General features: G+C 44.7%; 1 protein-coding gene across 2 annotated transcripts in view; it reads right to left on the bottom strand.

Annotated features, from left to right (window-relative positions):
• Positions 1–12,038, bottom strand: part of MAP2K1 (mitogen-activated protein kinase kinase 1) — a 78,354-nt gene that overhangs the window by 41,547 nt on the left and 24,769 nt on the right. For both annotated transcript variants that reach the window (XM_082681307.1, XM_082681308.1), the window contains exons 2-3: positions 2,069–2,279; positions 647–793 (exon numbers count right to left, since the gene is read on the bottom strand). In XM_082681307.1, the coding sequence (XP_082537433.1) occupies positions 647–793; positions 2,069–2,279 (358 nt within the window). The remainder of the gene's footprint in view (positions 1–646; positions 794–2,068; positions 2,280–12,038) is intronic.

The following is a 12,038-nucleotide window of genomic DNA, read 5'->3' as shown; positions in this document are numbered from 1 at the left end:
CACTGGTTTAAATTCTACCAATTCCACTTATGGAATTGAGTATGACCTTGGGTAAGTTATTGCATTTCTCTGAGTCTCAGTTTCCTCATTTTTAAAATGTAGATAATGTACCCAACTCAATAAGGTGTTATAAAAATGTAATAAAATATTAATTTGCTTAGGGTAGTGCTTGATATGATATACACCCAATAAATACTAGCTTATCAGTAATAGTTTTGCTAACCCTGCTCTTAAAGCCGGTTATAAACTCTCTGAAAACAAGGACTGTTTCACTTATCTTCATAACCCCAGAACATGTACCTAGTACACAGCATGGCATGTAATAAATGGATTTAAACTATATTAACCAGATTTCACCCACATCAAAATCTTGGGGTCAAGAAAACTGGGAGATGTGCTCTTGGTACAACCACCAGGGACACCTGATTGCTGCCACCTCCCTTTGAAGAGACAGGGACCTAGGAAGAAGGCCTGTCATCTTCTTGGCTATTCCAACTTCTACAGCCAGGCTTCCCACATGCCCAAGACAGTGATCTGGATCCAGGGAGGAACAAGGAAGCAGCCGGTCACATCTCAGACCAAAGATTAGACCAAAGCCACCCACTTCCCGGGCTGCTGCTTCAGAGGCTGACAGGTTGCCACATACCATGTGCTCCATGCAGATACTGATCTCGCCATCACTGTAGAATGCACCATAGAAGCCCACAATGTAAGGGGAGTTGCACTCATGTAGAACCTGCAGCTCCCGTATGATCTGGTTCCGGATTGCAGGTTTGATCTCCAGGTGAATTAGCTGGGAAAAGAAAGGTAGAAGGAAGAGAAGCTTTAAAAATATATGGATGGATGATGGATGGGTGGATGGATGGATAGGAGCTTTCTTAAATGCTTAAACTCTTAAAGGTAGGAAGAGAGGAAACAGGCAAGTTTTAACAAACAAGTTTCTGCCCAACCAGAGCACTGAGTGCCAACATACCAAGGCAGGTGTTGGCACTGGAGAAGTGGCCAGCTATGCCTCTACTCCTGGGAGCCAAGACTGAGGAAGAGGGGGCTCACCCCTCCCAAGAGCAAAAGGACCTGTGAAACTGCGAGACATGGGGAAAGTGGCCTTAAGGACTTGGTTGATACTCAAGGGTTGTAGGACCAGAAAGGTATGAGGAACTGGGTCTGCCAATCTAAGCTGCCCTAGAGATTTACCCTTGACTTAGGGGTCTGATGTGGTTGAGATTTAGCCAAGGCCTTAGGGGCCACCTTATGTTCCCCGCCACCCCACCCCCAATGTTGTCCCTTGTTTCAGCTGGGGAAACAGGTGACAGATACATGAAATGGTTACCAGATAAGGCTGAGCTTCTAAAAAGAGCCATGGACAATGAGTGTCAGAGGACATGGAAGCAGTGGTTACCAGCGCGGGTGGGAGCAGCTAGTGAAGGCTAGACAGGAGGTGGGCCTTGAAGATGGGCAGTGTTTGAAAAGATGGAAGGAGTAGCATGAGCAAAAATATGTGGACAGAAATGAACATGGTGTGCTGTGAAACACGCAAGAGTCCAACCTCGCTGTACAGAAAGAGGAGGACCCAGGGTAACACCAGGAAGGGAAGTCCAGCTCGAAGACCGCATGCCATGTTGGGGAGCCAAGATGTCATACTGCAGGGAGATGAAGGGGAACTACTGGCAGCGGTGGAACTCGGAGAAACAACATGAAATCAGTGTTTTTTCTGTGTCCCTGCGGCTGGGTAAATGAAAGCAGCTTCTGCTCTTGATAAATGGCAAACGAGCATCTCAGATTTCTTTCCAGAGCACACAGAAAACTAACAAATGGTCACTTGCTGTTATTTTCCAGTCTGGGCAGCAGGATAAATACCCTAACACATCATGAGTGTGTTTATCTATAATCTAATAGATAACATGAGTTCAAAATTCAAACAGCACAAAAGGGTACTGAATGAAAAGTCAGTCTTCTTTCCACCCTTGTCTCCAGGCCCCCAGGTCTTCTAAAAGGTAATCCAATTACCTGTTCACCAAGGCAAGCTTGATTCAGTCTTTTTTTTTTTTTTTTTTTAAAGTGGCCTCACCTTTCTGGCCATAACCAGACCAGACGGCTTGTGGGAGACCTTGAACACCACACCTCCATTGCCAGCACCCAGCTCACTGATCTTCTCAAAGTCGTCATCCTTCAGTTCTCCCACCTTCTGCTTCTGGGTAAGGAAGGCCTCAAGGCGCTTCCGCTGCTGTTCATCGAGCTCCAGCTCCTCCAGCTTCTTCTGCAAGGCCTCCAGGTTGGTCCTGTCCCAAAGTAGGAAGCATGGGTCAACACTGTCATCAGAGAAGTCCACCCAGAGGAGCACCCTTGCTGTGGAGAGCTCCAGCTCTGGGGCCAGAGAGAGAACTGATCGAGGAAGCTTGGGGGAAGGTCCCATCTGCTGTGGCTCTACCCACTGCACTCCGCCACCCCACACAACTCACCACAGACACACTTCCCCTCTCAAGGCCTGCTCTCCTCATTTGTAAAATAGGGGAATTAGTTCTCTCTCAGTATGCTATGAGCCTACGAGACGAACTGCAGAATCTACTAAAATCCAGAGTGAGCCACCTTAATTTGTTTTAAAGCCCCAGTATCAAAAGACCCACTAGTGTTGGTTTTAACAACACCATATACAAAATAAAATCTATTTCCTAAAACCACTAAATTGAAACCAAAGCACATTATCAAAACAGGCTCTAAACTGAATCACAGTAGAAACCCTCCCTTCCAATGTGATCAGATCAGGAACAAGGTCAATCAAAATAGAGCAAAAAGGGTACACCTAAATTTTTATTTTTGCGAAACATATGAAAGTGCATTCATTCACCCACCTGCTAACACAAGGCGAGGCCCTCTCTTTAAGAGCCCCACATCATCTTTCTTACATGAACCAGAAGAGAATACAATGTCTATAATTTCCAAATACTGATTATTTAGCATAAAAATGTAGACAGAGTAATCTCAGAATAAAACTTTAAGAGTATGATGACTTCCCCCAATTTTAATGCTCACCTAATTTAACAGTAATTTTTTTTTAATTACCATTTCTTATTTATTTATTTGTGGCTGCATTGGGTCTTTGTTGCTGTGCATGGGCTTTCTCTAGTTGCAGTGAGAGGGGGCTACCCTTCATTGCAGTGCACAGGCTTCTCATTGCAGTGGCTTCTCTCATTGCGGAGCATGGGCTCTAGGCACACGGGCTTCAGTAGTTGTGGTACGCGGGCTCAGTAGTTGTGGCTCAGGGGCTCTAGAGCACAGACTCAGTAGTTGTGGTGCACGGGCTTAGCTGCTCCGCAGCATGTGGGATCTTCCTGGACCAGGGATCGAGCCCATGTCCCCTGCACTGGCAGGTGGATTCTTAACCACTGCGCCACCAGGGAAGTTCCTGACAGTAATTTTTTTAGTGACCTGGACTCACTGAGTATTTCCACAGCTTTTAACTAGTATTCATAGGTGGGGGGAAAAAAAAAGAAAGAAAACCACTTCGTTTGCAGTCGTATTTCATCAGTTTCTCTGATATTTAAATACATACATTACTTAATTACAGTACCAGCTACAACTGTGCAAATGACTTTCGGAACAAACCGGCTCTTGGTAAGCACATAATTCAACCAGTGGGCGCCGGAGTAAGTGGGTATGGCAGACAGCAGCCTACTAGTGTGCTTTACATAAAGAACTGAAATGTTCATTACTCCTGGGAGCTTGTTAAGAGAAGGGTGGTAAACAGATTCCACCGTGTTTCATTTGACTTTTGTCCCTAGTCTAAACAAACAACACAGGTGACAAGACAGGCAGTCATTACACATCAGAATGTTGGTGACCCCCTTCCCTCAATATACACACCATTTCTGAGCTTGGGGGTAGGAGCAAGCATAATCTTCCACTCTTCATTCACACTCCAAACCTTAAGAAGGCAAGGAGATGGAGACCCAGTGCCTCCCCAGGGTATGAGAGGATCCAATAGTGCCTTACAAATAACATAGTACATGGGGCCAAAGAGGACACAAGGCTGACTTTCCCAGCCTTCCTCACTGGGTAACTCTTGGGGGAAGAAGCCTGGTGCCTGGTCCCCCCCAAAATTTGTAAGTTGAATCCCTAACCTCCAATGTAACTACGTTTAGAGATAGGATTTTTAGAAGGTAATTAAGGTTAAATAAGGTCATATGGGTAGAGTCCTAATCAGATAGGATTGATAGCCTTATAAGAGAGGTGGCCTTCCCCCTACACACTCCAAGGAAAGGCCATGTGAGGACACAGCAAGAAGGCAGCTGCCTGCAAGCCAGGAAGAGAGGCCTCACCAAAACCCAACCATGCTGGCAACCCAACCAGTCCTCATCTTGGACTTCAAGCCTCCAGAGTTATGAGAAAATTAATTTCTGTTGTTTAAGCCACCCAGTCTATGGCATTTTGTTATGTAGCCTGAGTACACTAAGACAGCTAGTCAATATTCTCATCCTGCTACAAGGTTGAACTCAGTCTCACTGCTACCCACAGTCCCTCAGGTGTGGGGACTGGAACCAGTGTGGCTGGGAGTGCACAGTGCACACCCTCTGGTTTCCCTTCTCTAAGGTCTCTCCACAAAGGAGCCCATTGATGACAACATTTAGAAACACATGTCAAATACAGACAGACCCTACAGCTAAAACTTGGATGAGGTTACAGCTGCCTGGAGGGCTCAGCAGTCTGACTGGAAATGCAGACTCCAAAAAGCTGCTGTCAAGAACACACACACACACACACACACACACACACACACACATCACACACATCACACATCACACTGAATGTGTACGAGGGCGAGAGGGAAGGAGGGCTAGATGAAAGGACAATCACTCTCCTTGTAACACTGTACTTTTTTAGGTGTTTTACATGCATTAATGCATTTAACCCACAACCTTACGATTACAACACATAGCAAACTCAAGCACAGACAGGTGAAGTAACTTGTCCAAGGTCGCACATCTAAGTGGCAGAGCCAGGATTCAAACCTGGGCAGAGAGAATCTCTAACCTTAATCATGATGCTATATTACCTCTTCAAAAAGTTCAATACGTCCAAGGGAGGCAACTTGCAAACATGGGTAAGATCCTAGTGTGGAGCACGTAACACACCAGGGCTCAATCAGACATGAAAATGGTGTACCTACAGGAAGAGTCCTTTGCCCCAGATGCAATCCTGTCTCCCCTGTACATCAATCTGAACAACTGCCTTGCAAGTAACACTGGCCGCAAGAAACCACACCCATTTGGGAGTGGTGGGGGGTTGGGATGGTGGGAAGGTGGGAGGGATGCTGACTCTGCTCATTTTCCTGACTCTGCAGAAATAAGGAATTCTCCCACCTTCGGGGGAAAAAAAACCCTAAGTCTGGGCTTTGTGCCACCTTCCTCCCCACCCCTCTCCTATGCTCCATGGTCCAACCGCCTACCCCATCAGCTAAGGAACTGGCTTCTAATTTGTGCTTTCAGTGGGTGGAGCCAGGGAGAGAAGAGACACTTATGGTGGCAAGACTTTCCTAATCGGGGGGTGGGGGGACGGAGTTGCCAAATTAACAAGTCATTAGTAATCAGGAATCCCGAATTCTTATCCCAAATTGGAAGACAACTAGCTGTGTGACCATGAACAAGTCATTTAACTCGACATCTGTTTTCTCTTCTGTAAAATGGGGTAACAAGATGCTTACTTCACCAGGAGAGGATCAAAATAAAAAACTAATGGGACGAAACCCTGGAATTTTGACACATTTCTACACAAATGTTAAGGCAGGTGGGAATGGGTTGGAAGATGAGGAGAAGCCACAGCAGCAACAGCAGGATTCAAAAATTACTGTCTTTCCTGTAATTTAATAATTATTAAAATCCCCTAAAAGTTTTTCAGGGAATGAAAGACAAAAGATTTTATCTGAAGGTGAAAGGAAAATTCTGGCATCAAAATGACTTTCATGACTCATTAAAAAGAAATCAATCAATGAGGTATCGGTATTCAGTACTGCTTCCTCTCACCCAGGGAGTGGATGGTGTTCAACAAGGCTCACTTGTGCCCTCCCAACGTGAAATGCTTCAAGCAAAGGAAACAGGAAGAGAGTGGCCCCTCACCCCTCAACCACACCACAAATCTCCAACACTCAGAGGACAAGAACTGGCCTCCTTCACAATCTTTGGTTTTAACTGAAATCAGCAAAATCAGAACTAGGGATTGAGAAAAGAAACTGGAGCCCAGCACAATACATCTCTGACACACACAGCCCTCTCCAGGGACCAGCTGTGATGGCTCCAACCCCCATCACATTCCCCACAGCAGAAAGGAAACGACACGCTGTAACATGAATTCTGCACCAGGGCTCTTACAGTAAACACAAGTTCATCCAGATACAAGATTATAGGCTTGAAATGGGAACGCAGAGGAAAAACAAGGAACTTGGAGAAAAACACAGGTTGTCATTTGTGTTCTGAAAACACCAGGAAGGCACAATGAAACGGGTGGGGAAAGGATGATCCTGGGCAAGAGCTTCTCCTTCCCTCTCATCTCACCCATCTGCTCAGCCTAATTGCACTACCACAGCAGGAATCTTTCATTCGTGGCTCCATGGCTCCAATCAAGGAGCAGTATAAAATGCAGCACAGAGAGGGACCTTAAAGACCACCCTATCCAACCTATTTTACAAGTGAGGAAACGGAGGTCCAGAAAGGACAAAGTCACACAGCTTATTGGTGGCAGGTCTCCCGACTCCTGAAATAGAGCCCCTTTCAAGGCGCCACACTGCCACCTCCAACTCTGATGGTCACTGCAACGGGAAGCTGACCTAAAGGAATGACTGAAGGGGGAGAGAGGCGATGTCCAGACCAAGGAATGGGGTCTTCAAACTGCCACACACCAAACAGAAATGGGCCACAAATGCATGCCAAACATCAGCCAGCTGTCTGTCACCAACCTGAGCAAGGCTGCTACAGGTGGCAGGCCCCACCTCCACCGGGAGGAAGCACAGAGGGAGGAGCAGGGGATGACAACACATCACTGTGCTGGAAGGAGAGAATGGGTCCCAGTGCAGGCGGGTCTCCTCACCAGAGAGCCCAGGAGTTGTGAAGTTCTCCCTTCCCTGTGGCATTTGGCAAGAGGGCAGGGAAGAAAGAGGGAAGGAAAGGCAGAAAGACCCAAGCTAAGAGGGAACAGCACCCAGAGACTAAGGCTGCAACCCTTTGATCTACACCCTATACCATTCCCATCTGAGATATCTTGGGAGTTACCTCCTTTTCTGGTCCTTAGTTTCCACACCCATAAAAAAAACTATATGGGGAGTAGGGTGGGGAGTTTGTCTAGATGTCTCTAAGGAAGTCTGTCAATGTGACAGCCAGCTGAGGAGGTGCAGAATAAGGCTGACGGTGTATTCAGGTTGAGGAGCTTCAACCGGGTAGGTGAGGGGAGAGGGGGAGAATGTGAGGAAAAGATAAGAACTGGCATCAGGGGTCTCTATACAGTCAAACCACGGACAGCAGGAGATGGGAGGCGTTACAAAGAGTAATAAGAAAGGAAAGGAGAATGGGCCTGAATGAGGAAGGCAAGGGGGCCAAAGGTGTAGCTTACCAACTTCCAGACTCCAACTGAACTAGCCCATCTGTGTTAGAGAGTGTAGGTGTGCCAACCAGGGACAGCCCCAGACAACATGGTGGAGAGGGGCTTATACCCTCTCACACCTCAACCCTATAGGCCACTCCGCGAAGGGCTGGTTAACTAACTAGGCAATAAAATTCTAGGATTATGTGTACAGGCTCTGTGAAAGAGGCCAGATGCAAAAGAATACATACGATGTCATTCCCTCTATATAAAATTCAAAACTGATCTAGGCCATTATAAAGTTAAAAAGTGATGCAAACTATCACATACAGAATGGATAAACAACAAGGTCCTACTGTATAGCACAGGGAACTATATTCAATATCCTGTGATAAACCATAATGGAAAAGAATATGAAAAACAATGTATATAACTGAATCACTTTGCTGTATAGCAGAAATTAACACAACATTGTAAATCAACTGTACTTCAATATTTTAAAAAATCCAAGAACAAAAAAACAAAAACAAATAAAAATAAAGTAAAAAAGTGATCACACTTTGGTGGGGGAGGGTAGTAACTAGAAGGGGGCATACGATGGTTAATTTTATGTGTCAACACTGCTGGGCCACGGCGCCTAAGATATTTCATCAAACATTTTTCTGGATGTCTCTATGAAAATGGTTTTGGGTTTTTTTTTTTTCGGGGGGGGGGAATGAGATTAAAATTTAAATTGGTAGACTTTGAGTAAAGCAGATTACCCTCCATAATATGAGTGGGCCTCATCTAGTCAGTTGAAGGCCTTAATGGAACAAAGACTGACCTCCCTGAAGCAGAAGGAATTCTTCCGGCAGATTTTGCCTTTGGACTCAAGGTGCAACTCTTCCATGGGTCTCCAGCCTGCCAACCTAACCTGAAGATTTTAGACTTAACAGGCTTCCACAATCCCATAAGCCAATTCCTTTAAAAGTTCCAGTCAGTGTCTGTCTGTCTCCTTTCTCTCTCTCAATCTCAGTATCTCTCAATAGTCAGATCAATCTATCAGTCTTGGAAGCTGTGCTCTGATTTCCTTTTATTCTTTTTTGTCCTCTAGGTGTTTCACCTTGGATAATTTTTACTGACTCATCTTCAAAGTCACTGATTCTTTCCTCAGTTCTGTCCGGTCTGCTGATGAGCCTGTGGACCTTTGATGTCATATTCTTTGAAATTTCTATAATTTCTTCTTGAATCTATTTTTAGTTTCCACCTCCTCTGAAATTTCTCATTTGTCCATGTATGCTGTGTAACTTTAAGATATTAATCATGGTTATTTTAAAGCCCCTGACTGATAAACCCAACATCTGGGTCATCTCTAAGTCTGGTTCTGCTGATTACCTTCTCTCTTGATAATAGGTTGGTTTTTTTCTCTCTTGATTTTTGATTAAACGCTGGACATTGTGATGGAACAGAGACTGAGGTAATCATCTTTATACTTGGTAATGGACGTACTCTTCTGTCATACTGTTAGTGTGTGTTAGGCTATTAGTCAAAGTTGAGCTGAGTTGGGGTTTTCTTGTTAATGTTAACACCACAGGCTACAAATTTCTCCAGTGATGGGTCGTACCTTGTGCTTAGAGTGAAGCCTGAGCTGCATAGGTTTTTTTCTGTGTTCCTACTCCTCCCTCAGCTTTGAATTGTCCTTAATGCCTGGCCACAGAATGGGGTCTTTCTCCATGCTCTTGGCCCTCTTCCAGGGGTAGACTGCAATTACTTTAATTTAGTGCTAGGCTTATGGTAGGGGTAAAGAAATTCTCTCTTGTCCAGCGTTAGTCTTAAGCAAGCCCTGTGAGCATATACTTCCCCTCCTCTCCATGGCAGCCAAACTCTATCACATGTCTGTGGCAGTTCTCGGGTAGAACAAAGTTTTCTATACCTCCTCCAGCAATAGTAGACCTTTGTAGATCTCTGCTTGTTGGTGCTGAGCGTAGCTTTGGGCTTATATTCTAAAGCAGCTACGGGAAGCAATGCTTCAGTGCAGCCATTCTCTTGTATTGTTTATAATGTGCTTCACTGAATTTAGCAGAAGTATTTTTTTCTTTTTCCTTGATGCTGGCTGCTCACATCTTGGGCACCTACTCTTCTAAGCTTGCTGACAGATGTGTAGATGAGAAAAACTTCACAGTCACTGTTCTTGAAAGTAGCCCCCAGACCCACTTCTAGGACCAGAAATATATACAGGAAATCTGCTGCTTCTGGGTCAGTAAAGAGCTGGTCTTTCACAATGGCACATGAAACTACTTGAAAGGAAAAAAACATGCATGTGGCTACCAGACACTCTGTGCTTGGGAAATAGGTGTGAAGCCTTTGGGAGTCAGAAGACCTGGGTTCAACTCTGATGGTAACTTGGTCTGTGAACTTGTCCGAGTCACTTTCCCTCAATTTTTCTCATAGGTAAAATAGGAGAGTTAAGCTAAGTGGTGTTTAAAGTCCATTTCAGGGTTAAAATTCTCCAATCCTAATATCAGATTCTTCCTGTAGTATTCCAAGGATAGAACTCTGCAGCTAAGTACCAAGGCCATAGACATCTGCAAGCACAGTGGTTGGCTTCCCGTGTTATATGGTTAGAGACCCTAGTCATTACTTCTTGTCCACATATAAACCCCACTGACACTTATCCCATCCTCGTTGCTTTTTCCTTTGATACTAAATCAATTGTTTCATCTTGCCAGGTCTTCTGTGAGAATGCATGCATTTTGACACTACAAGACGCTTAGTGAAATAGTGAAAGGAATACAGACAGCTAAGGGCAGTTTAAGACAATGATGTGATGGTAAATAAAAGTGACTGCAGAGGGGCTTCCCTGGTGGCGCAGTGGTTGAGCGTCCGCCTGCCGATGCAGGGGACATGGGTTCGTGCCCCGGTCTGGGAAGATCCCACATGCCGCGGAGCGGCTGGGCCCGTGAGCCATGGCCGCTGAGCTTGCGCATCCAGAGCCTGTGCTCCGCAACGGGAGAGGCCACAACAGTGAGAGGCCCGCGTACCGCAAAAAAAAAAAAAAAGTGACTGCAGAGATTAAATGAGTGCAATGTAAAAAAAAAAAAAAAAAAAAGCTGGAATCACCAAAAGTGATATTTAATATTTTATGTTGTCAAGTAATTATTGGTTAATAAGAATAAGATTTGATTTGATAGTACCTACTACTGATTTATTGTATACCTGCTGTATGCCACTTATTCTGCTAAATATGGATGAGCTCCTAAATGCCTAATACCACCATGACGTAATTCCCACTGTTAGCCCCACTTTACTGATGAGATTCCTGCATTTTCATGCAATAAATAAGTAATCTAGAAAAAATGCACAATGTAATTAAATACTACCTTTATTGTCTTTAATTGGTTTCACCACCACTCCCAAAAAAGACTGGAGCAATGACTGTCCCACATTTCCCCTAATTCTCACAAAGGGCTTCAGACACAGACGGCTCTGTAGTTCAGGATATGCTGAGCAATCAGGGTAAATTTTATAGGATTTTGAGACCTAATTTGGTCTAGAACGACATATAAAATTTAGATAGCAAAAAAGGAGAAAGGGCATTCCAACAGGGTCTACAACGTAGACAGTGGTATAGAACTGGGAGTAAGAATATTATAAGCAAAGAGTATTGGAGGAATAAAACTTAAAAGTAAAAAAATCAGGAAATTCCCTGGCGGTCCAGTGGTTAGGACTCCACGCTTTCACTGCCAACGGTGCTGGTCCAATCCCTGGTCAGGGAACTAAGATCCCACAAGCCAGCGCGGCCAAATTAAAAAAACAAAAAAAAGTAAAAAAATCAGAAAATGAGAGTTGGGACAGATGTTTATCTTTAATTTCATTTTAAATCAACTAGCTTCCAAGTCAATAAACAAATGAAAAGTGGAGAGGATGAGTTCAATTAAAAAGAGATAAGGGGCTTCCCTGGCGGCGCAGTGGTTGAGAATCTGCCTGCCGATGCAGGGGACAAGGGTTTGAGCCCTGGTCTGGGAGGATCCCACATGCCACGGAGCAACTGGGCCCGTGAGCCACAATTACTGAGCCTGCGTATCTGGAGCCTGTGCTCCGCACCAAGAGAGGCCGCAATAGCGAGTGGCCCCCGCTTGCCACAGTAACTAGAGAAAGCCCTCGCACAGAAATGGAGACCCAACACAGCCATAAATAAATAAATAAAATTAATTAAAAAAAAAAGAGAGATAAGAATCCTGTATTCCTATCCTTTAAGAAAACAAACCAAAAAAAACCCCACTTAGTCCTTGGAATCAAACTGCCTTCTGAAATCATATAAATTACCTTCCCACGGCACGTTTCCACAGACAGACACGCTGAAAAACACACGCATACACACAAACACAAACACACACACACACACACACACACACACACACAAAGGAACCTCTGGAGTGACAGGACCACCCACTCGCATAGACTCTTCTTAAATACTGAACAACATCCTGAAT

This window comes from Grampus griseus, assembly GCF_964374135.1.
Source record: "Grampus griseus genome assembly, chromosome: 2".
NCBI lineage: Eukaryota > Metazoa > Chordata > Mammalia > Artiodactyla > Delphinidae > Grampus > Grampus griseus.
This window is presented reverse-complemented; position numbering and strand designations above follow the sequence as displayed.